Below are 25302 nucleotides of genomic sequence, written 5' to 3'. Positions count from 1 at the left end.
AGGACGGTGAGAGACGGTGAGCTGAGAATAGAAACATTAGGGTTGGAAAAGCCTTCCAAGATCACCTCGTCCAACCAATGTCACCACCAATGTCACCACTAAACCATGTCCCCAAGCACCACGTCCTACCTTTCCTTGAACACCCCCAGTGATGATGACTCCACCACCTCCCTGGGCAACCCGTCCCAACACCTGACTGCTCTGTCTGAGAAGAAATCTCTCGTTTCCAACCTAAACTTCTCCACGGGCTGGGTCTGACCTCCATCCCCATCCCCTGCCTCCATCAGACCCCGAGGGCTGCCTTCCTTTCGAGGAGGGTTGACCTTACCAGACTCCACTGACGCAGCGCGTGGACAACGCCTGGGGGGCGATGGTGGAGCCTTGCTGCATGAAGCCCCCGACGGGAAACCACAGGCTGTTGCCGAGCGAGTACTGGTTGATGAGGAGGTTGCATCTGCCTTGCGAGCAGGGGTGGGGGCTGTACCACTCGTACGGCGTCAGCCTGAGAGGAGAAATAACAGGTAGCTCAGGTAACTTGCCAGGAAACGGGGCACTTGGGTGAAAAACAGCAAAAAAAAAAAAAAGTTTAAAAAAAAAAAAAAAAAGGAAAGCTGAAAAGCCCTAACTCTCCTGGAAACAGATTTTTTTCTGAGGAGGAAGCTCTTTGCTGTCAGTTGATGCCCAGGGCTCAGAGCTGTGTGAAATGCCTGCTCTGTGATTCAGGAGCCAGAGGTTTTGTTGTGAGACTTGCAAAACTTTTGAGAGGCTGTGCTAAAACCTGGCCAAGGGCTGCGGGGAGGCTGAAGGCCTACGTGTGAATTTGTAACGCAGACAAGAGCAGCAATAATAATTCCAGAAGCGCATGGTCTCGATGCGGAATGGAAATCAGGCAGCTCCTGCTGTGTTCCCTGCCAGAGAAGGAGCATCCAGGGGAAATTCCAAAGCAAAACGTGTGAGACTTGGCCAAACATCATCATCAAGTAAGAACTGTCACAAAAGGTTGCTCCAAGAAGGTCTGGTTGCCCCAGGAAGGTCTAGGTCTAGGTCCCAGGTCTGGTTTGAAGCCAGGTGCTGGTGTTTCAAAGCACCACAAGCTTTCAGCACTCACAGGGATGGGACAGGGGTGGGAATCTGAAACAAATGACAGCACGTCACCGAAGTGATGGCAGCCCGGCTCTCGTTTTGGGCTGTTTTCAATGCTCGCTTCCCTGGTTGCTAAGAAAGTTGTCTAAATCCTACGCTGCAGTTCATTGTATCGCTGATGGTTAGCAGAGCTGGGCAGCTTATTTTGGGGATACTGCAGTACAGCTGCAGGGCTGGGCCAGATTGTGCAGCATTTCACCCAAAAAGCTGTCAGCTTTCAGCTCTGCCTCTCCCATAACCTCCCATAACCTCACTGCAGTGCTGGTTATGGAGATTATTTCCTGAAGACTTGGTGCCGGGGCCCAGGACTGGCAGTAGGACAAGCACTGAGCTGGGACAGTGCTCTGCAGTTTGCAGGGTCAGGAGCTCTTCACGGCCGAGCTCAGCATCCAAACCTCTGCCTCCGGAGGAATCCAGGTGAAGGCACCTTGCTGGAGGAGGATGTTTAAAATGAGGAGAGGGGCTGGAAGGGCACCACATCTCATTCAGCAGAGTGCCTGGCTGCTGAGGCTGTAACAGGGTTCAAAAGCAGCCTTAAAGCCCTGTCAGCATGATGACTTCAGCCATGCTAAGGGACCGAGTGGCAGCACCGCTCCATTTTCGTAACGAGGACTGGGCATTAGCCATGTCCCGACGCAGTGCACCTCCACCTCGGTGTGCATCTCCAGCTCAGAGCCTACCTGAGAGCGAAAAGCCCTGCCTGTGGCACCAACCTCCAGCAGTTTGCCACGAGGTGAGGGCAGGCAGCCCCGCAGCACAGACCCTGGGGCGCTGACCCTGGACCTCGATGGGAGACGCGCTGCGGAGAAGTGCAAAGCACTCGGTGACATTTTTTAAGGCTGATTTAAATTAGTCATAGGGAAAATGAACTGAGAGCTGTCAGGCGAGGCTCTGCACGTCAGCTGGGAGGCTCTGGAGGGATATTAATGAACTTCCCTTTCTGTACACACTGCGTTTTGAAGGCCTGACACACGTCCTGCACTTCACATTAAAATCTCTCAACGCATTCGCTGGCATCTGCCCGTCATGGTCGAGACACGCCGCGGGGTTTCTCTCTTGCCATCCGAGAACCCACAGCCAGCAGCACCATTTGCACAGCCCCTGCCCTGATCCCAATCCCCTTCCCACTCTTCCCAGGCAGTTTTTGGCACCACGGGGGCCACGCACGCTCCTGTGCCCCCCAACCCAGCCATGTCCGTGGCCACCCAGCGCTGCCACCTGGTGATGCTCTCCCAGCAAAGTCCCCGTCCCCAGCTAGGAGCTGGGACCACACTGCCCCTATTTCTGTGTCCCCTGAGCTGGTGGCCTTGGGGACATGCCCACATGCAGCCCCTCGCCACGGGGCTGGGAGCGTGACGCTAGATGGCACCGCGAGGAAAGGAAAGGCGGCGGCGGCCACATTACCGAGCAACCAAGAAGAGGACGCAGCTGACGGCCAGGTAGGCGAGCAGCATGAAGAGCCAGACGCCGGGGGAAAAGGGGTCCAGGAAGGAGAAGTAGCCAGGCTTGCGGCCCTGGAAGGGAAGCAAAAGTGAGTTTGAGCTTTTTTTTTTTTTTTTTTTTTTTTTCTATAAATCGAGCAATTCGTTCTAAAAAGGAGACAAAGAGACGCACTTGGCCTGATGGTGACAGTGGCTGGGAGCGACAGAAGGGAAATAAAATAAAGAAAATGGAGATTTGCAAAGGTCTCACAGGGCTGAGACATGGCCACGAGTGAGTGCGCCCTGCAGCAGCTCCCCACTGGGATCCCTCTCCTAAGTCCATTCCCCCCCTACAAAAACAAGGGTTTTGTTCCTCCAGGCAAACAAACAGGTGAATTGATGGCAAAGCATGAAAACCACAGCCCTCTCCTCGCTGGCAGGGCGTGCGGCACTGCTCGTATGGGGGATCTGCAAGGGGGGAGCCCACGGTCACCCACCAGGCTTCACACCACACGTGGTGGCTGCAAAGGGGCGCCCCTGGGTGCCAGCAGTGGGTGGGTGGGATTGACAGAGTGGGGAGAAAACATCTTAATGCAAAAAAGAAAAGAAAAAAAAACAACCACCTTTTGCAATATTTCTGGCTTGCTTTCTTTAGCCTTGAAATGTTCCTGCTGTACAAAACTCAATAAAATTATTACTTTTATCTCCGAGAACACGATATTTTTATCTTCGGGATGCGTCAGAATTTCCTGCTTCTACCTCAGCAACACCACCTTGGGAAGGCACACCTTCCTCCTCCCTAAGTACCCCCCAAGCTGCACAAGGACATTGCCACCACCGAAATCTCGTCGAGTTTAGCGACGTCGGTACAAAGGGAGGATCATTTTCTGGAAGTTTCTTGCAGGCTGAACACCTCCCGTTCCGCTGGGAGCATTTCTGCTGCCACCACCAGCTCCGTGCACGCGGCTCCTCTGCAGCACAGCCTCCTCGGGAGGGGAAGCAGGCGCTGGATTATCTCTGAGCAAACCCAGCACCACACGGGGGAGAGGCAAAAAGAGGGAAAAAGCAACAAGGGTAAAGAAAACAAAACCCCCCAAAGCTCTCTGTGCAGTTTGTAGTACCTCTGTGGAGCAGAAAGTGTTTTGTTTAGGCACCGTGCACATCTGATGCTCCTCTCCCACCGTGTCCAGGCACCATTCATTGGGCTCAGCACTCCTCTTCGCTTACTGTCTCCTCCAAAAGGCTCCCAGCAAAAACTCACAACTCCTAATGTGGGGCTAAAAGGTTGCGTTAAGGCTGCGCAGAGGTGAGCAAAGTCAGTCCTTGCACCACAAAACCTCAGGCTTCAGGGATTGGAGCCCTCATTTTTCTGTAATCCACTGCCTCCCTCTGCTCATGGCACACGTAAAGTAATAAACAGCAGCCGCTAACAAAAACCACCTCACTGCAATTGCTGTAGCAAGCCCAGTGCCTTGGGTAGACCAAAGCATTTTAGAAGTGCACTTAATCCCAAGGCAGTGAACGATTTTCTGTTTTCACAAAAGTCCCCAGGAAACATAGATGAGTTTTGTTTCCTTACACAGAGACAAGAGGGGCATTTTAAATTCCCTTTTTTCTATAAAAAGACTGTTTTACTACTGAAATATTCCTACACTTATGCAAAAACTGAATTTCACAAGGTCTCAAAATTCTTCTGAAGACTGAGAAGTTGCTAGAAAAGGCAATAGTTGTTGCACAGAGACCTTCCTCTGACAAAAATATCTAGGATGCTGTGATATTCTCAGCTCCAGTCACCAGCTGGGACCGTAGTATCTCTGAAACCTTCTACAGCAAACTCTGCCCTACAAAGAACTCCACCGTAACATCTCGTCCTTAAGGGCGAGAGGAGCTGGAGGCTGGGATCTACAGTAGTATTTTCAGAGGTTGTGGCTTGCTAAGCCTCGTAACAAAAAGATGAGTTAGGAATTGGTGGTACAGACCTTCCTGCATCCATTTTTGACTCGTGATGCCAACTGGGAGCCAAGGGTGGGTGTTACCAAAGCTTCTTCAGCAACCACACGGCTCTCCTGAGTGCCCCACGCACCCCTAATCCCCTTCATCACCTAGAGCAAGGCTCGTTCCTCTGCCTCTCCCTCCACAGGGGTTTGCAGGCTCAGGAACGAGCTTGGGAAAGGGGGATCACAAGGTGGGAAGGCTCCTCCTGCCCTCAGCCGAGCAAACGGGAGCTTCTCCCAAAAGAAACCCATCTCCGAGCAGCTCATCCTTCCCTGGCATCCCAAAACCAGCAGGGAATTCCCAGGCATCGTCAGCATCTCAGCCAAGGCTCCCTCGTGAGATGCTCCTGTAGCAAAGACCCTCTCTGTAATTAGGGCCTCAACGTCTCCTCCGTGTTTCCGGGGCAGTTTGTCAATAAATTATGCTCATTAGGGAAATTGCGTTGGAAGCTTGAAGTTCCAGGCTTGGCAGCGAGTCTCTCCTGTGACTTGCAGCAGTAGTAGTTCTGCTTCTCTTCAGTCATTTCCAGGCTGCTGCTACATATTCTTTTCATTCACAGTCGTGGATAAGAATAAAGATATTCTGTTCCCACGGAGGGCACAAACTCTCTCTTATCTATCTGTTTTGAAGATGGGATTGACAATATCTGGTGTCTGTCGGGTATTTTTAGCAGGTCCCAGTACAGCGTTGTTAATTGGAAGAGCTATTTTTCCTGGAATAGAAACGTTCAAAGTGCCCAATAATTTATGAAGACCTCCTGCAGATCCTCAGACGGAGGCAAGAGGGATTCACTCACCCTCTTCGGGGGTTCCTGGAAGTCCTCATGCTTGGCCAGACAAGGGGTGGGTTTCTGGAGGGGGCAGATATTGGGGTCAGAGCCTGACTGTGCAGAACATGAGTGGAAAAGAGGAGGAACCAAATGTCCTGCTGGGTTCAGCGGTGCTCAGGCTCATGGCAGACACTTTGAGCTCCTTGTTCACCCCCCAGCACCACCAGGACAGCCTGGAGGGACTGTCTGGGGAGGAGCCGTGGCATCAGTGCCCCAGTTCTTCCATCTCCTGCAGCAGTCAGAGAGCCCCTTTGAGCTCAGTTCACCTATTCTGAGCTCAGCTCTTCCCGTGTGCTCACTAAATCAACGCTTTCCCATCTCAGGGAGAGCACAGCACAGGCTTTCAGGGCTGATGACCTAGGACCATGTGCAAGCTGGTCCCTCAATGTCCCTCAATCCCATCCACAGAGGCAGGTGTGAGCAAAACCAAGTGTGTGCTACAAACAAAGCAGGCTCCCGACATACCTCCATGCAGGAAAAAAGCACCAGGCACCTGCCAAGGAGGACCTGTCGTCACCTCCTGCCCTCTGCAGGGCCCACCAGGATGGGAAGGCAATAAACAAAACGAGCCTTTTCTCCTCGCAGAAAGCCTATTAGAGCCCCTGCGTCAGAAATCCATACTTGATTATATCACAACGAGCGGAATTGAGAAAAATGACAGCCCCATTTAAAGCTGCCATCTTCGGTTATGTGTGATAAGAGACGCAGCGTGGTGGCTGGGCCGGGTGGGTGGGGAGGAGAAAAGGGGGAGAAAGCATTAGCAAGCGGAGTTGTATGGAAATTAAAATGAAATGTCATCAGGCTGGGAGGAGACTAGGGCATGGAGGCTACTCCTCGGCAAGAGATGCATTTGTGGTTATTTATTAGCCTCCGTCGGAGCCGTGCCGCGACGAACATACGTCAGCTGCAATTTCTGACATTGCGGAGACGTCTGCTGGGGTGGGGAAGGGGAGGGAGGGGCAGGGCAGCCGCCCACAGCTGCTCTGCATACCCCATCCTTCCAGGAAAATGGGAGCGATGAGCTAAATGCATATTTACCAGGATATTGAGTTAATTCTGCCCAGCTCTCAGCCCCACTCCTCAGCGCAGCAGGAGAAGCTGGGGACCCCCTGCCATGGGGTCCTCACACTGTTCGAGGAGCAGGACCTCACTCGAGGTTGTGGGGTTGATTGGAGGCAGAACACACATGGGACTCAATCCCCAAACTTTAAAACCCATGTGAGAAAGTCAGGAGCTCGATTATAATCCCAGCCAAGTGATGCTGGCAGGAACACCCCCGGATGCACGGGGCAGCTGGCAGCAGGAAGGGAAAGGTCGCAGGGCAGGGACAGTTGCTCACAGCTGAGCTGCCGAAGCTTAAAGGGTCTGGCTCCTTCTGATCCGTTAACTACTGATCCTAAATTCTGCACGTACCAGAAGAAATGGAATTTTAACTAGATTTTAATTACTTGTTTGTTCTTGGCAGGAGCAACTCAGCGCGGAGAGATGTGTGCGCAAGTTTGTTTATGCTCGTGCAGAACACTGCATCTCCAGCAGCCTCGCGAAGGGAGAGAGGGGGCAGGGAGAGGCAGCTCTAATTGTTTTATCCTTTTGGCTGCTATTGTTGAGCTGACAGGAGACCAGCACTGAAATTCTCAACCCATTCAGCATCGCACAAAGCACGTTGCAAAGCCCCGGGTTGGGAATAGAAGGACGTCCCGTTGCGCTCACCTTCTGCAACACCTGGGAAATGGGGGCTTGGAGCTGCAAAGCCCCTCCTGGGGGCTCCCCCCCGAAGCTGATGCAGGAGCAAGGGTGTCTGAGAGCCCCCCTGCAAGGCAGCAGCACCCTGGGCACCTCCTGGTGCCCTTGAGCTGTGCCCAAGGAGGCAGCCAGCAGGGCTGGGGGTTCAGCAATGGGAACCGAAAGCACTGAGCTGACATGGGGTGAAAAAGAAAATAAATGTCCGGCACATTTGTGTTTAAATAGGAAAAGAAAATATTTTCATGAGTCATTCACTGTTCTTCTGTAACTAGGCGCGTTTGCATGCAAATAATGGAGGGACGTAAATGGCTATAAAATAAGTCGCTTACCATATGAACTCGGTAGAGAATGCTAATTCCCAAAGTCATGAATGGCTTAGAGAAATCAATCACCTTCTCCCGCTCCGCGGTAATCGTCAGCCCCGCCACTGCCAAGTCGGCTTTCTGGAGAGAGAGGAGAGCAGAGATGAGGACCCCGAGCCTGGGAAAAGGCAGGGAAGGGGGCACAGCATGCCCAGGGCCACGCACCCGCTCCTGGAAGGTGGGTGCCCCATCCCAATGGGACGGGGTGTGTTGCTGCAGGGCAAGACGTGGCTCTGGGGAAAGCAGCAGGAGTTTTCCTGGTGATGTTTGTGCTCACCCTGTGTGTATTGCACCCATACACCCCAAAGCATAACCCACCTCGTGCTCCGGACCACTCTTTACCTCTCTGTAGCTGTGAGTTGCAGCCTCCCACTTCCACAGCCCCCATTTAACGCAGCCGCCCCCTTCCAGACAAGGCTGGTGTTACTTGCAAGCACCATAGGTAGGAAATCACAACAAAGCACCTTTATTGCTCACAAACCCCGAGCCATGAAGTTTACAAGCCTGCCAAACCCAGACTCCCGAAATTGCAGCTCCGACTCCAAAAAATTCGGAGGACTGGCGTAAAAATTTCCAGATTGCCTTGCAAACCAAATGAGATGGGGAGGGCGGGGGGGGGAGGGGGGGGGGGGGGGAAGAATTTATTCCAACGTTAATACCCTTGTAATATAGATAAGGAATTTGAATTTTAAATATAATATTTATTACTGTAGCTCTTTTAATGTCGGTAATTGCTTTCTATAAAAATGAAACCTCCTCCATTCTCTTATACATTTGTTTGCCTGCTTTGCAGGATGGCAATTATGCATGTGGAAAGAAAGAAAAAGGGGAGGAGGGGGGAAAGAAAAGCTATTTGCACATGTTGTCCCCGAGTTTCATGAGGTCTGTGCAGAAGCTAAAGCACCATCAGGCCTGAAGACCCGATAAAATATGCGGCTTATCTCCCTGGATCCATGCCCTACTTGCAAATGCACCACTCAAAGGCAAATTTGCTGGTGCACCGCTCGTGCCACGCTCTCTGCCCCTGCTGCTCTCGCTTTCCCGAGGAAAAAAACAGGGCCAAGTGCCTCCTGGCTGAGGTTTGCCCGTGTCTTTCGCTCCTGCACCCCCCCAAAAAACCACTTTGAGGCAGATGGGGAGGACGGGCCAAGAAAAGGCAGGAGCTGCAGGAGCAAAGGGCAGCCTTACTGCAGCCTGCAGGCAGAGGAAAGAGGAAAGAAAAGCAAAGGATCAGCAAGCCTGCCCGCTAGCAGGTGAGGGGCAGGGGGCACGGAGAAGGTGATATTTCACAGGACGGCTTTATTGGACAAGCCCTCTGCTGGATTTTTGCAATTGTTTCCCAGCAGCTATTACGGGTTCCTGGGAGGTGCAGACGGGAGTGAGTTACGAGCTGGGGAGGATTTCTGCCTAGCCAGACGTTTCCCCACAGGGTTTTTAAAAGGCACCAGCAATAACAGCATCGCGTGTGAGCAGTTGAGCCCTCTGTAAACACCAGGAGATTACAAAGATGGGATCAATTCATCCGCGGAACATGGCACGTGAGGAATTTTATCTGCGGGGAAAGCCTCCAGCTGCCTAACCCTCTCCTGTCTATGTTAAAAGGGTTTGCAGGTACCCTTGTCCTGGGGAGAGCTCCGCCAGCAGAGCCCCTGGTGAAGATACAGCTCATCCTGACAATGCCTTTCCTCTCCCAGTTCTCCAAAAAGTGCCACGGGGTGCTAAAGGATTGGGTTGGAGCACCTGGAGAACTTGCCACGGGCACTGGCTGCATCTGCTGCCTGTGCTGAACGGCGTGAAGGCAATTACAGCCCATCTCCCTCTGCTCTTTCCCTGCTCAACTTTTGTCCTCCCAGGAGGCAGCAGCCGAGCCCCAGCCCCTTGCAGGCTGCTGGTACCCCCGCACGGCCCCGCTCGCCTCCTCCTTTGGCAGAGACCTGGCTGCTGGCGGCTTCGTCCGCGGCTCCGCTCCCTCAGGCTCCCTCTCCCTCTTCCTCTCCAGGCTCAGAAGCGATGCAACTTCAGGGCTGCCTTCTGACAGCAAGAGACTTTGATCTGGGAAGGGCACACGGTGCTCTCCCTGCCTGCCCAGCATCCATTTCATGCTTTCTCCTTCGCCTCCTGATGTGCACCCGACGGGTGTGATTCACCGGGGTCAGCGTATCTTGGTTACAGGCAGCGCTGCAGCCCTCAGCTCTCTCCTCCCCTCCCCACCTGAGCACGGGTAGGAGTTAGCGTTTTATAGCCTGAACAATGCGTTTTGGGGAAGAAACGGGGTTTTTCTTCGTGTTTCTGCGCTCCAGCCGCGTCCCAGCTCTGGGGGAAGGGAAACCAGGAGGCGAAGGATGGGGGGAAGAGGGGCGAACGCTGTGGGATTTTCAGCCGTCGACACAGTTGCAGCTATAAATGTCAGCATGAAATCGGCTTAGAAGAAGACCCAGAGCATTTTGGGGGTGGGAACAGGAGCTCCTTTAACAAAGCACCGCTCAGGCAAGGCCAAAACTCGCACCAGGCGAGAGGAAAGATGTTAAACACGGAGGCTGAGCTGGGCTCCTGAGGAGGAACAACAATTAAAGCAGGCTGACGGAGGAAACTGCGGGGACTGCCAGTCCGGAGGAGGCAGCCGCCTCCTCGCTGCGGATGCTGACAAGGCTCATCTGGAGGCTAATGGTGATGAATGGGGCCTGACGTCAGGCGCAGCCCGGCCGGGAACGATCCTGACGAAATTCCCAAAGCATCAGGGCCAGGTGGGCGGCCCTGCCGCAGCCCTGCTGCCACCCACGAGCCTCCAGCCAGCGGGGAGAGTCCGAGCTGCACCAGGCTTTGGTGCGAAACACGCCTGGAGGATGGCTCCTGCAGCACAAACCTGGGATTTCTTGCAGGAGGAGGAGTCCCTGACTTCAACAGCACCTCGGCTCCTAAATCCCCTGGGCGCATAAGTGCCCTCCTCGCCGGCACTGCCAACAGCACACACTGTGGCCAAGGGCAGGGGGAGGTATTTTTTACTCTGTTCCCTCACCCTGAGGGCTGCAGACCTGTCTTGTGGCATGGTTTGGTCGCTGAATTACTGCACAGGAGCTATTTCGGGTTGTGCAGGCAGCCAGGGACGCACATTCTTGCATTTAAAACCAGGGCCAGGTGAGGGTCACTCAAAACTGTTGGTTTTTTTTTTGAAGGACGTCTGTGAATTCTGCTGTATGCAAAGCGACAGCCTGAAAGCCCCAGAGGCTGCCACCCTCCATTAGAGGATCAGTAATGAGCGCAGACACCAGCCTCGGGTCTGCCTTCCCCCTGCACCATCTCTAGGGGCAGGAGGAGAAACTCTGCCAGGCGCTCCTGCACCCTTGGCAAGAGCCAGCTGGGATGACACACCGGGAACGGCGACCCCAAAAGCCACCCAGGGCCGGCAGGGACACCCACCCAGCTCATACCACAGCAATGTAAGCATGCACACCGTGTGCAGGACAAGATCAACAGCACACCACCGACCTCCACCATCCCCCCCCAGCACGTTGGCAGCCCCCCAGCGCACAGAGACTCCCCCTCCCTCCCTCCCGTCACCCACGCACAGCTTTTTCTCGCTGAACACCAACACCCACTGCAGGACTCTGCCAATTTTGGAAGAACTTCTCCCTCTTTTCCCCTTCCTCCATCCCCTACGCTTGGAGCAGCTGAGGAGAGGGCCTCGGAGCGCAAAACACCTCCCCTGGTCACAGCAGCGGGGCTGGAAAAGCCTCACCCCAAAGCCTTGAAGTCCTTTCAGCCTTTGGTGTTGGGGTTTCTGAGCAGGAGGCACGGGATGCACAGCTTCACCTCCCCTGCTTTAAAAAGAGCTTTAATCGCTGCTGATCTCAGCCAGATTCGAGACACTGATGCAGAAGCCAAAGGCCCAGCACTGCTCCGCACCCCATCACACCCCAGCTGGTGCTTTGCAGCCCCTTTTCCCTCAACGCACCCTAAAACACCTCCTGCAGCAGGACCAGCCTCACGCCACCCACGGGACTTGTACCCATGGGCCAGCACTGCTGTCCCCGTGGCACCTGGTCCTTGTACCTAAATGCCCCCGCAGGGCCAGCTCCTGGTCCATGAGTCCTTATTTAAACGTCAAAAGATGCCTGGGCAGCTGAAGAGGCTGCAGAAGAAGAAATCCAAGTCTGCATGGAGCGTGCTCCTGCCCGGGCTGTGCTGTCCTTCAGGTGAACGTGCAGGGGGGTGGGATGAGAGGCACCTGGTGCTGGTGCCCAGCTGGACAGGGCGGTGATCCAGCTGTCACAGGGAGGCCTCACAGCAAAACCCCAGCATCACATTCCTGCGGGTAAAGCCTGCTGGCAAAACCACACCATGTCCTGTCAGCTTAGCTCTGTTCCCCGGGGGCAGCCCCGAGGTGGGTGCCCCCGGGGCACAGACACAGCTCCTCGGGAGGAGCACAGGGTGCTGAGCACCAGCAGCGTGCTGAGAGGCGAAGTACAGGCACCGAGCACAGCCACCAAGGCGCTCCGCTACCCAGACAGCAAGTAGAGCCGTGCTGGAACAAAGAGAGAGCTGTCACATCGCCTGGAAAATACACTCGCCGGCTTGTAGCTGACTAGCAAAATTCATTTCGGCTCGAGGACGTGCTGGGGAAGAGAAAGGGAAGACAAGGCAACCATCGGGGAGGCAAAGCCGGGCTCCGTACCACGGCAGGAAGAAGTGAGGCGTAATTCTTCCCGTGCTGTTGTCCCCGAAGGCTCCAAAGGCAAACAATAGGCGAGAGGAAGATTTGCTGTTCCCCCTCGTTTGCTTGTTACGGATAGCAGGCGTGCAAGGTGTCAGCCCAGCTGCTGGAGGCTGAAGTTGCCCGTGCCAGACCCGGTGGGGCTATTGGGGAAGCCTGCTCCATCCCAAGAGCAGCTTTGCTGCCCTGCTCCCTCGAGGGATAGGATCGGTGCTGAGCCGCCCTGCCCCGTGTGCACAGAGCAACCGGTTAGCTTGGCGGTTTCCAAATTAGTGATATCTTCATTAAGGAAGGGGTTTGAGTCCTTCCAAGTGACTTCTCCCAGGCTGCATCTCCTTCTCCTGACCACGACGCTGACAGGGTTTCTGATCCCAGTACTGCTGACCCGGACCCAGGACCTCTGCAGCTCCTTTGCTAACCCCCAGCCATCCCATTCCTCGTGCTCCTCAGCTCCTAACGGGTTTTGTGAGCGGGTCGATCGGATTCATCCCTGTGAATTTGGGTCAACAACACACGGATGTTTGTACAGAAAGCGTCTCACTCGTACCACAGCGCGCAATTAACTGTAAGAGAATTTTCAGCACTTAGGGATGAATCAATAGCTGGTCAATCCAGAAGCAGTAATAGGAAACGTTTTTCCCAGATAGCCCAGAGTTGCTGGTCCTGCACACTTACATGCACCCTGGTCAAAGCTCACTGCACGAGAAGCTGATCGGGGTGAGGAAGGAATCCCTAATTTACAGTAACACAGCGCTGCATGAAGAGTCAGGTGCAGAGCTTTCCTTTTGGGTAGGATTTGGGATGCTCTGACCCCAGTGGCAGGTTTGTGTCCTAACTAATGCCCTCCCTGTGCTCAGGACTGCACGGAGCTGAGCTGGAGGGAGAAAAGTGCCCAAGGAATGAATCCCCTGGCAGAGGAACTGGGTGGCCAACACGTCCTCTGCTGCTTCTGCCTCCAGGCGGGACGGAAAGCAGCACCCACACGGCCAGCTCTGCCCTGCCAGGACATGGCACCCATCAAAAACTCACTGAAACCACCCTTATAAAGCTTCTGAAGGGCCTAGAGAGAACAAAGCAGAGAACGCCTGTTCTCGTCTCTAATTTCTGATTCAGCCTCGCACAGATTTGCCAGCTCTGTCCTGCTGAAGCAGAAATAAAAATCCTCCTAAATAAAGCTCGAGCTGAAGGAGAAACAAATTGTTTCTCTGTGAAGATGAAGTTAAAACACTTATTGCTACCAAAAAGCACCCTCCAGGAGCTCCCATCCAACGGGGAGGTGCTGCCAGGGCCAGCAGACCAAAAACCCCAAGGGGCTGTTCCCTTCCTCGCCTGCCCAGCTCACACATCACACCCCGCTCCTCCTCGCCTCCCAGAAGAACTGCTGCAGAAGTGTTTGACATGTAGTTGTGTGCGGATACACAGAGCGAGAGGTGGATAAAAACTGTGCCAATAGCCCCGAGCATTTGCAAACAGGAGGCTCCTCACCAGAGGAATCTCAGCTGGCACCAAGCTCGCGCTGTGCTGGGAAGGGTGACCCAGGACTTGGCACTGGTTGAACGGGGACCTGAGCACGTATCCTGCCCCTCAGCACCTTGCTCAGCCCTGGAGCAGTCCCACCTGGCTTGGGACACTCAAACAGAGCTGCTAAGGGAGGAGGGAGCATCAGCCAGGCCCCCTTTGCCTGCTGGGGGAGAAGCAGAGGGTTGCTGGAGGGGCATCATGGAGAGATGCTCGCCCTACAGGGATGGGATCGGGTTCTTGTTCCCCTGCTTTGCAGCAGGACACACCGCTGCTGTAAGAGGAATGATGGGGAGGCTCGGGTGCTCCTCTGGCACAGCGCTGAGGATTATCACAAACACACCTCCCCGCGGAGCTGCCACCAGCTGAGAAGCTGTCACCGGGTCCTCGCAGGCACGGCGGTAATGACAAGGCAGCACGGAACCCAGCGAGGAAGGATCGGTGTAAATGGCATCAATCTTAATGTTAGCTTTGGCTAAGCCTGTTTTACTAGGGATCTCGAAGCATTTCATCAGCTGTGTTTAAGCTCCGGGGAAGGAGCACCTTCAGCTGTGGAGGAAAACAAAGAGCAGGGAGCGGGGCACAGGAGCAAGAAGTTGCCAGACCCAGCAAAAGCAGGGGGCTCTCGGGCTACATCACTGCCACGGAGGGGAATCGTGAACAGAGCTCGATCCATACACAGCGAGCAAACAAAAACTGTTCCTCTCCAAAAACAATACCAAAAGCTGAGGTGCTGAAATGAACCTGCCCAAACTTTTCTGGGTAGAAATGAGATTCTTACCCCCTTCCCTCCCCGCTCAAACAGTGCCTTTTTGCAAGTTTGCTTTGATTTCTACTGCCCACCCTGCCGGTACCTGCACATTTTCCTATGTCAAATTTCCATTATTTTTTTTTCCCGCTGTGAAAAAAAATAACCAAACACCACTCGGTGTCGAGCCGGGATCTGAGTGCAGGCAAAGCAAACAGCCTTGAGAGAGCCCAGGGGCCCTAACACCCGTCGCGACTTCGCAGTGTCACACTGACACAACAAATGCATTTACAGAGCCAGGAGAAAACACTGAAGAGGGATCCTCCGGTCAGAGCCTTGCACGCAGACGAAAACCCCCATCCATCCTTAGCCTCCTGGAGCACATAATAAAGCGCCAGGCTTTGTCGTAGCCAAGTCCCACTGGAGCACGGCTAAAAGGAGCAGTTAATTCACTTACCCGAGCAATCAGCTCCCCAACCATCCCTGTCCACGTGCCGTTTGCCTCGGGGACTCCGTACACACCATCACCAACCAGGTGGATCTTGTAGTTGAAGCGCAGGATCTCGGCCAGCTCCTTCAGCATGTCCACGCAGAAGCCCTCGTAGCGGTCGTTGCCTTCCAGCTCCTGATGGTTCCACTTCAGCATTAAATAGGGGTTTTCCTGCATCGAAACTGGGCAGCTGTCATTCCCATCTTAGCCGGGGCGTCCCGGCCACACGGAGCAGCGGGGAAGGGGCTCCCTGCCCAGGCTGGGATGCAAAAGCTCTGGGATGGGGCACTTGGGATGATTTTTCCAGCTCGGCCTCTCTTTCAGCAAACTTAGTGGGATGTAAGGGAATAACGGCCAGAGCGCTTCGGGGTTTTGAGGGTCTTCCAAGCAGAAGTGTTGGAAAAAGTCATGGGTACCAGCCCAGCACCGGACAGGGAACTTCTATAAGGGTAATTGCCTGGATTGCTTGTACCTGTGAGGTCTTGGTTCATGAAAGTTGCACCCATCTTAGCCAATTTTAGTAATTTTTATGGGGAGCTGGGACAACTGTCCCTTCCAACTTACCAGCTGTACACAGAACAAGAACATCATTCAGAGATGAATGTAAAATGGCAACTTATCCCCATTCCAGCCCTCTCCCCAGCTGCTTCTGAACTCATCAAATATCATTTCCATATGAAACATCAACTTGAGTTTAATTACACTGTCATGAATTGTCCTCAGTGCTGTAATTAGAGATTTGATCGTCTGTTCTTTATGAAATCAGTGTGCAACACTGCATGCTGGGGGCAGAGGGGGGTAGGAGGAGAGAATAATATTGCAGCTGATTGACACCCCTAAGCACCGGGCTGGCGACGAGCTAATGGGAACTGTAGGTGACCCCCTCGCTTACCAGGATGGTGGTGACAATGAGCGTGGTGTTGAACAGACTGTCGGAGATGTTGGAGGAGAAGATCCTGTTGTCCATGCTGAGTCCTTCAGAAACGTGCCAGTGGCCGATCTGGAGAGAGAAGCAGATATAATAATGGAATTTACAGGACAAATCACTGTACGCTCCCACCATATGGCTCCGGTGACTGACAAGCATCCGGCTGGCCCTGTAAAAGGTATTTACGAACACTCCGTTACTGAGCATACAGATCAGGATCCTGCTCCCTTATGTCCCCTGGAAGAGCCTTTTATTGTCTCATTTGTAGACCTGCAGCTGAGAGAGGCCAGCTCGCTCTCCCTGAGACCCTTTCCTCTCCCTTTTTCCTTCTGCAGAGCCTCTCTGATCCCATCAGGTCCAAGCCCACCACTTGCTGAAGAGCTGGCCCAGCCAAAGTCCTCCAACACCACTGAAGCGTGGCTCGGAGAGGTGGTGGCTGACCCCAAAATGCACACGTGTCTTCACAGCTCCTCCATAAACGTGGGGCTCAAGCAAATCCTTTCCTGGTCAGGGCTTTGCCTACAGCACGATGGATGGTTGAGGACCTCGCAGTCACCTCCCAGCCCCTTTGCTGAGCTGAAGGCAGCCCGAAAGCACCGCCACCCCACTGGGGGCTGAATCGCCCTGCTTGCTGGAGCAACCCCTTGCAGGTAACACAAGAGGGGTCATTCCTCCAAGCTGCCAGCTCAGCACCTTCTGCAGCATCAGTAAGTCCCTGCTAAAGGCACTCCCTGCAGCAAGGAGCTCTGAACATGCTGCCAGCACCCCTGGGGGCTGCACCCAACATGAGGGGCACTGAGCCCCTGATGGGGGATGGAGGCACGGTGATGGCTGTACTGGAGCAGGTCTTGGGCATCCTGGTTGTACGGTCACACTGCAGGGCAGGACTCATCTCTGGGAACAAGAGCCTCAAACTGGGAATTTTCCAGTCTCTTCTCGGACAGGGAGCTCGCCCAGCTCTGCACCAAGGTGCTCGCCTCCTGCAGCGGCTGCTGAACACAACCCCTCTGCTCCACCTGCCTCTCTGAGCCTGGGAGCAGTCACAAACATCTCCTCGTTGTTTTTTTCCCCCCCCCTAGACTTCACAAGCAGAGATTAGTGACAGATTAACTTTAATTTTAACAGCCTTTGCTCTTCTCTGACTCCTCCCTCCCCTGCTGGCATATTGAGACTAATTGACTGCCTCCTCCTCTGACAGCGCAGTGGCTTTGACCTTGCTTTGAACGCAGCACCGAAGCCAGGCACTGCCGTGTGCCGGGGTCCTTCCACCCCATCCTGGCTTGTTTGACTGTTCCCTCGCAGGGTGACAGTGCCATTAATTGTCTCCTCGTGCTGATCCACATCTGAAGCCTGACGTGGCAGGAGACGGCGGGGATCCTCAGCTCTCCCCCTCTTCCTGCAAGACGGATGTCAAGGTGATTTTAATCATCTCTATCTACGTATAAAGAGCCTCTGGAAAACAGAAAACATATTCATCTGCTGAGCGCGTTAGGGGATAATCAAACGCTCTGCCCAGACGTGGTTAAGATGGTTGTGGCGTTAAGGCTCGGGACTAGGATTTAGGAGTTTTTAGGACGCGGGAGTTTTTAGTGGAGGCAGTGATTGGTCTGTAAAAATACAGCAGGTGGAGGAGGCCCATAGCAAAGAGGTAGAACAGCTTTCGAAGCTAAAACGATAACGTTAGCGCAAAAATAAATAGATAGAAAGCGGCCAGAAATAAACAGGCTGAAAAATCCCAAGGAGGGCTTCCAAGGATGGGAGGAGCTGAAGCGACGATGGCAGAGCTTTCCCGAGAGAGCAGCGAGGGCGACACAGCTACCTGGCTGCAAATTGGAGCTCGAGACCTTTGTGAGAGGGATTATAGCACGTGGGGGAAGGTGGCAGCACGGCTCGGATGGAGAGAGCTCTGTACGTGCCCCCTGCAGCCCCCTCAGCACCTCCTGCAGGAGACCTTTCTTGATACAAGCCCTAGTGGACAGCAGGGAGCAAAGACCCTATTTCAGGGCGAACCAGCCCAAAAAGCAGCTGCTGGAGCCTGGGACAAGCAAGGACTTGACACTGCGCCATCCCCACAGGCAGGAGAGGCCCCTCAAATCAGCTGCTCTGCACAAGGCATTACTGAGATCGCTGGCACTTAAAGATTTCTTATCTCCGGAGAAAATTACCAGCAGTTAAAGCAATGCAAGTGTGGCTCGCTCCCTTAATCCTTCAGCTGCTCCGCTCAGACACGGCCCCGTTAATGATGCCTGGGCTCGCGAGCTCCTCGTGGCACAGGATGACAAAAAGCCCCTCGCACTAATGATCTTAATGAAGTCTGCTGCTTGGTGCCCCGCGGGTCCGAATGGCAGCGAGAGACAACACGGCGAGACCTCTCCATAAACTTCAGGAGTCCCTAATTCTTTTACCTAAAAATTAAGGTAAAGCCAGCCTTCAACGTGGATGTCTTACACCAGGCAGGTCTCCAGTGCAGCGAAGCCAGCTCCCCTCTGGGCTACAATTAGCAAGCACCGTCCTGAGGATCACATCCATCACCTCCCCTCCTCCGTGGCCTGCTCCCATTTCTCATCAGGTCTATGCTTGGAGATCCTTGTCGGCACTGACGGGAAGGGGCTGTGCCAGTAGGAGATGTAATTAAGTGGGTACTGGGTACATGGTGCCTCCGCCAGCCCAGAAAGGAGGGAATTCATGGCTGGAGAGGGGGGTGGATAAGGGAATAGAGCAAACAAATGAAGGAAAAACCTTCAGAGGGCGCTGCACAAAGCTGCCAGGTGGCTGGCACTCCTGAAGGACGCCGCAAGACGGAGGCAAGAGGGCAAAAGTCAGCAGGGGACATGCAGAGAGCCAGCTACAGAAACCTGTCCAACCCTGGGGCACACACGCAGCCCCCCCAGAGCCTCCCTGTCCCCCAGAGGAGACAAATGACACCCGGCATCACCCAGGCAGGACGGATGGATGGTGTCTGGCAGGCTCCGAGCTCGCTGCCTCCTTGCAGGATCCGTCTCTGAACCTTTGCTAAAGAGGAGCAAGCCCCGCCGAGACCGCTCAGCCGCTTCTCCGTCAAAAAGGCTTGATGCGGCGGGGACTGCGGAGGGTCCCGGAGCTATCAGCTGGTAGCTCATCTGCAGCTCATCAACGCTGCAATTAGGCACCCCCGTCACTTCCACTGCTCCAGAGCTGGATGCCAGCAGTCAGCTAGCCGCCAGGACATCACAGCCAGAGCTGGGGACGATCTGCCCCTCGTGGGGCTCCAGCTCCCCCCTGCCTATCCTCTAGCTTGCCCCAGGGCCAGGCAAGTCCCAGCCCCTTTTCATTCCCTCTCGTTGAGCTGCCAAACCTCAGCTCGGCATTCAGCGCAAATCGCTGCCCAGCAGCCTGAGCGATGCGTTTTGTATGGGGAAAGAAAGGGAGAAAATAAAAAGATGACATTTACCGACTCAGTCCTTGTCAGATCTATGGATCACCGACACATTAATGAGCCTGTGCTTTATCGGGCATTCTGCGAGCAGAGAGCAGCTTTCATATGGCTGGGGAAAAATTTCCACTAGTTAAGCTAAATCAGGAAAAAACACGTTCGGTGCATTACATAAATGTATTAAGAATTGGATGTCAAAAAGCCCTGTCTCTCCTTGCCCAAAAGCAACAGCAAATTTTAAAATCTAAGTGTCTCTAATTTGTTTGCTGGCTGAGACCTGGATCAGCTTCAAGATTCGGTGAATTCTCTATCAAAGCTGATGAGCTGGAAGTCCCTGTGGCTTCGGTAGATGGAAGGAGAGAGGGTGGGAGAGAGAAAGAGAGAGAAATGGGCAGAGAGCGTGAGCTTGATTAAAAATAAGAAGGAAATAGGAGCGTTTCAAACGAGGGCCCGGACAAATCAGCTAATGCAACCCTTGGGAACAAGATTGCCCCCAGGATGTGAATGCCTGTTCCTTACCCTGTCCCCTCGCGATGGGTTTAATTAAATGATTTCTAATGATTTATTTAGTTATTTTCATTCCGGGAAGCCTGCTTGGCGAGCAGAAGATAACCACCTATGGCGCAGTGGAGAGGCTGCAGCCTGCAGGGCTTCGGCTTCCCTCTGCAGCCGTGGAGGAGACTACAGCAGGGTCTGGGGTCACCGTCCCAGCTGGGTACGTGGGTGACAGCCCCTAAAACCTGCGAGCAGGTCCCACGTGGCCCTGCTGCTAGGCAAGATCCTCTGTGGGGCTGCCTGAGAAGGGGAGAGCAGGCAGCAGAAAGGCTGCTGTGGGCAGACAGAGCAGGTTTTAGGCAGAAAAACTGCTGGGAGAGGGCTCGCGGCCACCAAACACAGCGGGATGGGAACCAGGACCACCCTTCAACCCCAAAGCAAGCCTGCAAGCTAGGGAAAGGGTCAGAAGGGACAGCAGAGAGTGAGCCAGCACCCCCTGAAGTACAGGCAGAAACCTCGCACCTTCACCTGCCCAGGGAGGGGAGATCCAAGCAGGGATGCTTACTCGGTGATGGGAAGGAAAAGCCATCGTTTCTGTCACCCGAGTGAGGAGCTGAGATACACGGGCAGGGCTGCCAGGGGTAGTGCAGCTCTCAGAGCCCTCGTGGAGCTCCCCGAGCAGCGCTGCTCCAGGAGGACCTGCACACTTCACGCCAGCTCCCTGCCACGTTCGAGCACGTGGGAAACGCAGCAGTCGTAGCGAGGCTTACAGCATTTGCTTCCCTTGCTTTAGCTGAACGTAGGCTCCTGTTAATGCAGACGGGCTTGGAGCTGTCACTTTTACTCAGAGCGTGATGGGCTTGGGTAATGATTCAAAGGGCATCGGTGCTCTGAGAGATCCTGCTGTGGGGAGGATGCCAGCCTGAGCCCGGCTCACTCGGAGCCAGCTAAAGGCAGCATCAAAGCCGAGCTGTCACTTGACAGGTAAGGGCTGGCAGGCAACGTCCTGCCGAGGCTAAAGCTCACTGCTGCCAGACCAAAAGATTTCCTAAAGCCAGAACGCTCTGCTGGTGTGGGACAGGACAGTAAGACACAACAGCTTTTGTTCTCTGCCAGCATCTAGGGGATACGGCAATCTCCAAGAAAAGGGCAGCTGTAGCGCTGTCAGCATGGAAATAAGACAGACAAAAAGTCTCCTTTAAGGGCTTCATTTTTTTTTTTCCCTTTTTCCTGAAGGAGGTTTGGATTTACTAGTGAAAGCCTAATTCCTTGGGCTTGTGTCGCGTAATCTCAACAGTTTGTTGCCAGTGGCACCAAGCTCCGGTCCCCACAGCATCCTTAATTTTGACTGAAGACATCACTTGAAAAGAGAGAGGGTAATGGATAGAATAAGGACCAGTGCAGTGAGCCAAAATCCTGCAAGGATGCACCCAGTGCGTCCCCAGCAGCCCAAACCACCTCCCTCACCTGTCGGAAGCCACCACGTGTGTGCTGCAGGATTTTCAGGGCGTAGTTGGACCGCTGGCCTTTGCTGTTGAATTCGATGTGGCCGGTGAGACCTTCCAATTCTACCTGTCCAAGAGAGAGTGAGTTACAGCGCCCGTCGAGGTGGCCACGTGCCCAGCCACCCTCCCGGCAGCGATGGCACAACGCTGGTGTGGTTTTCGTGTTGCAAAAGGAGCCAAGGTGGGTGCCTGGCATCGCCGTGCGGGCTGAACATCGCTTGAGAGCTTCTCAGCCACAAGGGAAGCCGAAAAGCTTTGTGATCTCTATGGCTTCACGTACATGGACTGAAGCAGCACAAGGTTCGGGTTCAGCTGGTCCTTCCTCCGGCAAAAAAAGCCCTCATGAAATTTCCTCATCTCACGGTATTTCAGATGCGCCCCAAATTGGCTCAAAACCCACACTCGTTCTGCGTGGCCCAGCTCAGCTCTGAGGGTGAGATCGATAAACTCAGCCTGATCCTAGGGAGCACAATTCTGGGTTCAAAGGGACCCAAAGCCTTCCACAGGCAGCTCACCTCTGGCCACCGAGCTCTAAGCAGTCGCACTGCACAACCTCACATCAGCCCGAGTTCACTCAAAACAGAACTCGCACCGCTTAGAAACATTCCCACTTAAAAAAAAATAATAAAAATTCATTGAACTTCAGGTTTTCTGCAGCAAAACCTGAAAAATGGAGTTTTCACGTACTTCCAAGGCTAGCACCAAACCAGCCCTCAGATCTCCTCTCTTTTCACTGCCAGTGCTGGCTTCAAACAGACGGATGCTGTGTGCCCGAGACCTGTGCCAGCCTCCACGTGCCCACCCCTCGCTGCCGGCGAGCTCCAGCCCCGCTCACCATGCGCAGGTAATTCATCAGGCTGGTGCCGTGCTGCCAGATCTGGGCAGAGCCACAGGACAGGGGCTTCACGCCGATCTCCTGGCTCCGGTTCAGCTCCTGCACGGCGCTCACCACGGCGTAGACAGCGTCGAACAGCAGGGCGGAGGAGAGCTGCGGGGGAAAGGAAGAGAAAGAAACTCACTTTTTCTAAGCAAGCTCTGTTTTATTTTGGTCCTTCGGGGACACCCGTTCGATCTGCTGCCCCAGGGGAACCCTGTACCCACAGGAGGAAACACAACTGGGCTGCATCAGCCAGCGTTAGGGGCCAGAGGATCCTCCCTCCAGCACTGCTGTGAGTGCCAGATCCATGAGAAATGAGGATTTCATAGAGCTGTTTCCCAAACAACATCACCTTGGCTTTCTGGTGCATCAGAGACCGTCTTGTCCCATGCCACCGCCTCCAGCGTCCTGCTGTCACCTGCACTGCAGTGGCACTGCAATGTCCAGCAGCACAGAGCTCGCTCCCTCGCCTTCCCACCTTTGCTCAGTTTGCCTTTAATCAGATTTCCTCGGCCATCCAGCCGCACAGACAGTGTCTTTTGCCCACACCGTCGTTCTGAGGGGTTTGATCTAGTCAATAATTGGCCGTTTGCTCCCTTGTGTTCACTGGCGTGGCTAAGATCTCACTTCTAATTATTGTCACCTCCTGACTCGGCTGGAATTAAGCTGTTGCAGCTCGTTACTGCCAAGGCTATGATTTCCTCATGGGTCCTTCCCAAAGCATCCTTTACAGTTGCAGCTGTGGCCGGGGGCTGGGCCAGCTCCAGCCAGGGGGCTCCTGTCCCCTGCCCTGCCCTCTTGGTGACTTCGGGCAGCTCAGCTGCAGCCTCGTGCCCCTTTCCTCCTCCAAAGCTTGCTCAGCTTTGTTCAGTTCTGCCAGCTGCCTTGCGGGGACAATCTCACCCGGTTCAATCCTCCCCAGGAACCCTGGGCTTCAACCACATCGCTAATTTGGACAGAGCGAGCCCGACTTAACCCTGCTTGACCTCACGCAGACCAGTGGTGGAACCTCATCGACCGCAATGGCCTGGGCTTAGGCAGGTAACGAGCAGTGCAAAGCCTTAAAACATACAAGCAGGCAGGGGTAAAAAGGCACGATTCCAGCCTAATGCCAGCAAAACCCCGACCTGTAGCTCTAACACTACCCGTAATCCCTCCTTTTTCCAACTCCTGTCCCCTGGTACTGACTCACGTTTGCTCCATCTCTCCTCCTGCACATAGCTGATGCTCCTGCCTTACTCAAAGAGTATCCAGGCACCTTCCCGTGAGCCCCGAGCAGTCTTGGGTCTGATTCTCCAGCCTGTCCCATCCTTGGCCCCCGATCAGTGAAGCTCTTTAGCAAACATTTAATTTTGACTGTGGACCGAATCCCATTCCGGTTACACCATACACAATTAGCAATTGCTTTCCTGGATCAGGAACCACGTTAAACGCAGTTGGCCAGTCAAAAATGTTGTGACAGCAAATGCAACCCCTGTGACACCAAAATTTCACCATCTCATACCAAATCAGGACATCGGCCCTGCACTTGTAATTGCCTCCTGCTGGGTTTTGATTTCCATTATTTCCCGAGCAGTTAATGATCTCTTATTAGCTGGTGAGAGAGAGACTTGTAAATCTTGGTGAAGCATTTGACATTATTGACTGGAATATTTTTTCCTCAGCCTCGAACAATTTGCTGGGATTTCAGGTGGTCCCCGTGTACTTTTCAAGCAGTTTAGGGAGTGGGGAGGGGGTTGTGATGCAGAAAATTGAGTCATCTCCATAGGGAACAAGAGGCCCTCCCGTGCCCTCAATGGACCACTTTTATTATTATTGTTGTTGCTGTTAAATCCCTGTGCCAAATCTTCTCTGTTCTTCTGTCTCTGGCTTTTTTGGGGGTAGGTGAGTGCCTTCTTGTGGGGTTACCTGGGGGGTGACACCAGCTCCCTGCTTCCAGCTGCCTCCTACATGCCAGGAAATCCCAACTTTCTTCACGTCGCCCATAAAACCTCTCACTTCTTTCACGCTCTCATTGTCGCCAGCTTTGTCACTGTCACCACGAGCCAATTTGCCTGCTAACAAATCGATTCTCCTCCTCGCATCGTCTGATCCCTGCCGATCCCCGTTGGGTTTGCATGGTGTCTCTGCAAGGTCACGGCTCTGCGACGGGCTTCACGTGGAGGGCTCGGTGTGTGCAGCACTCCTGTGCCCCCATCTCCTCCTCCCCAGCACCCTACAGCTCCTCGCACACCTTCCTCCCAACCCCAGATCCCCTCCAGGCACTAACCATGGGTTAAACATGGCTAAGTGAAAGACATCCCTTTATTTTCTAGGTACAGAAATCCCCCACATAAAGGCCATGTTTAAAGGCAAGCTGCTCTCCAGGGAAATGTGAGTGGCTTCAGCTAGTCCAGGTTTTGCCAGGCTTTTTTTCCTCTTTTCCTACTAAAACATTGTCATCTGTATCTTTGCCCCAAACATAACACAGAGAATTAAAGCCATTAAAATCCTGTGAAATAGACTTTACAATCTGGATTTTATTCAATGACATAAACACTTAATTACAAACATCTGTTTTAGCCTAAATTCTAATTACCTAATCTAGCCATCTGTAATTTGAATGATTTTCTCTGATTTCCTTTCTTTGCGATGTGATTAATGAGAATGGCATTAGAGCAAGCAGCTCCCTCCTCCTTCCTCAGATGCTTTCTCAGCTCCCTCAAGAAAGCCCTTGGATCCTGGAGCTCGCAGGAAACCTCCCTCCTGTCACTTCCAGCTGTTGAGCTTCCTTTTCTCTTTTTAGGAAGAGAAAAAGGGGACATCCAGGACATGAGACCTGCCAGACTTCCACCAGCACACTGAAGGAGAAGTGGATTTACCTGGCAGGTGCAGGAGGGGAAACACATCCCACCTGGGAATATTTCACCTGCCCTCCGCTCTGAATATTCACAGCCTCAGATACTTTTCTCATCACCTGGGGCATGGCATGCGCCAAGAGCAGCCACACAACTGAGCCTGGGAAGCCTTCAGGCAGGTCCTGGGATGCTCCTGGGCTGGAGCAGCTGAGGATTGGGGTGGTGCAGCCTGGCTGAGCCCCCTCTCCAGGTTCATCATCCTCTCCCTGGCCCGCGAGGAAGCTTGTT

At 53.8% G+C, this 25302-nt stretch overlaps 1 protein-coding gene across 2 annotated transcripts in view; it reads right to left on the bottom strand.

The window, feature by feature from the left end:
- The window catches only part of GRIK4 (glutamate ionotropic receptor kainate type subunit 4), a 165079-nt gene that overhangs the window by 7077 nt on the left and 132700 nt on the right, over window positions 1-25302 (bottom strand). For both annotated transcript variants that reach the window (XM_032201853.1, XM_032201854.1), the window contains exons 9-15: window positions 22136-22288; window positions 21263-21367; window positions 15853-15960; window positions 14928-15131; window positions 7461-7574; window positions 2548-2657; window positions 329-502 (exon numbers count right to left, since the gene is read on the bottom strand). In XM_032201853.1, coding sequence (XP_032057744.1) covers window positions 329-502; window positions 2548-2657; window positions 7461-7574; window positions 14928-15131; window positions 15853-15960; window positions 21263-21367; window positions 22136-22288 — 968 coding nt within the window. The remainder of the gene's footprint in view (window positions 1-328; window positions 503-2547; window positions 2658-7460; window positions 7575-14927; window positions 15132-15852; window positions 15961-21262; window positions 21368-22135; window positions 22289-25302) is intronic.

This window comes from Aythya fuligula, chromosome 22 (assembly GCF_009819795.1).
Source record: "Aythya fuligula isolate bAytFul2 chromosome 22, bAytFul2.pri, whole genome shotgun sequence".
Taxonomy (NCBI): domain Eukaryota; kingdom Metazoa; phylum Chordata; class Aves; order Anseriformes; family Anatidae; genus Aythya; species Aythya fuligula.
The sequence above is the reverse complement of the archived record's forward strand: the minus strand, read 5'-3'. Positions and strand labels throughout refer to the sequence as shown.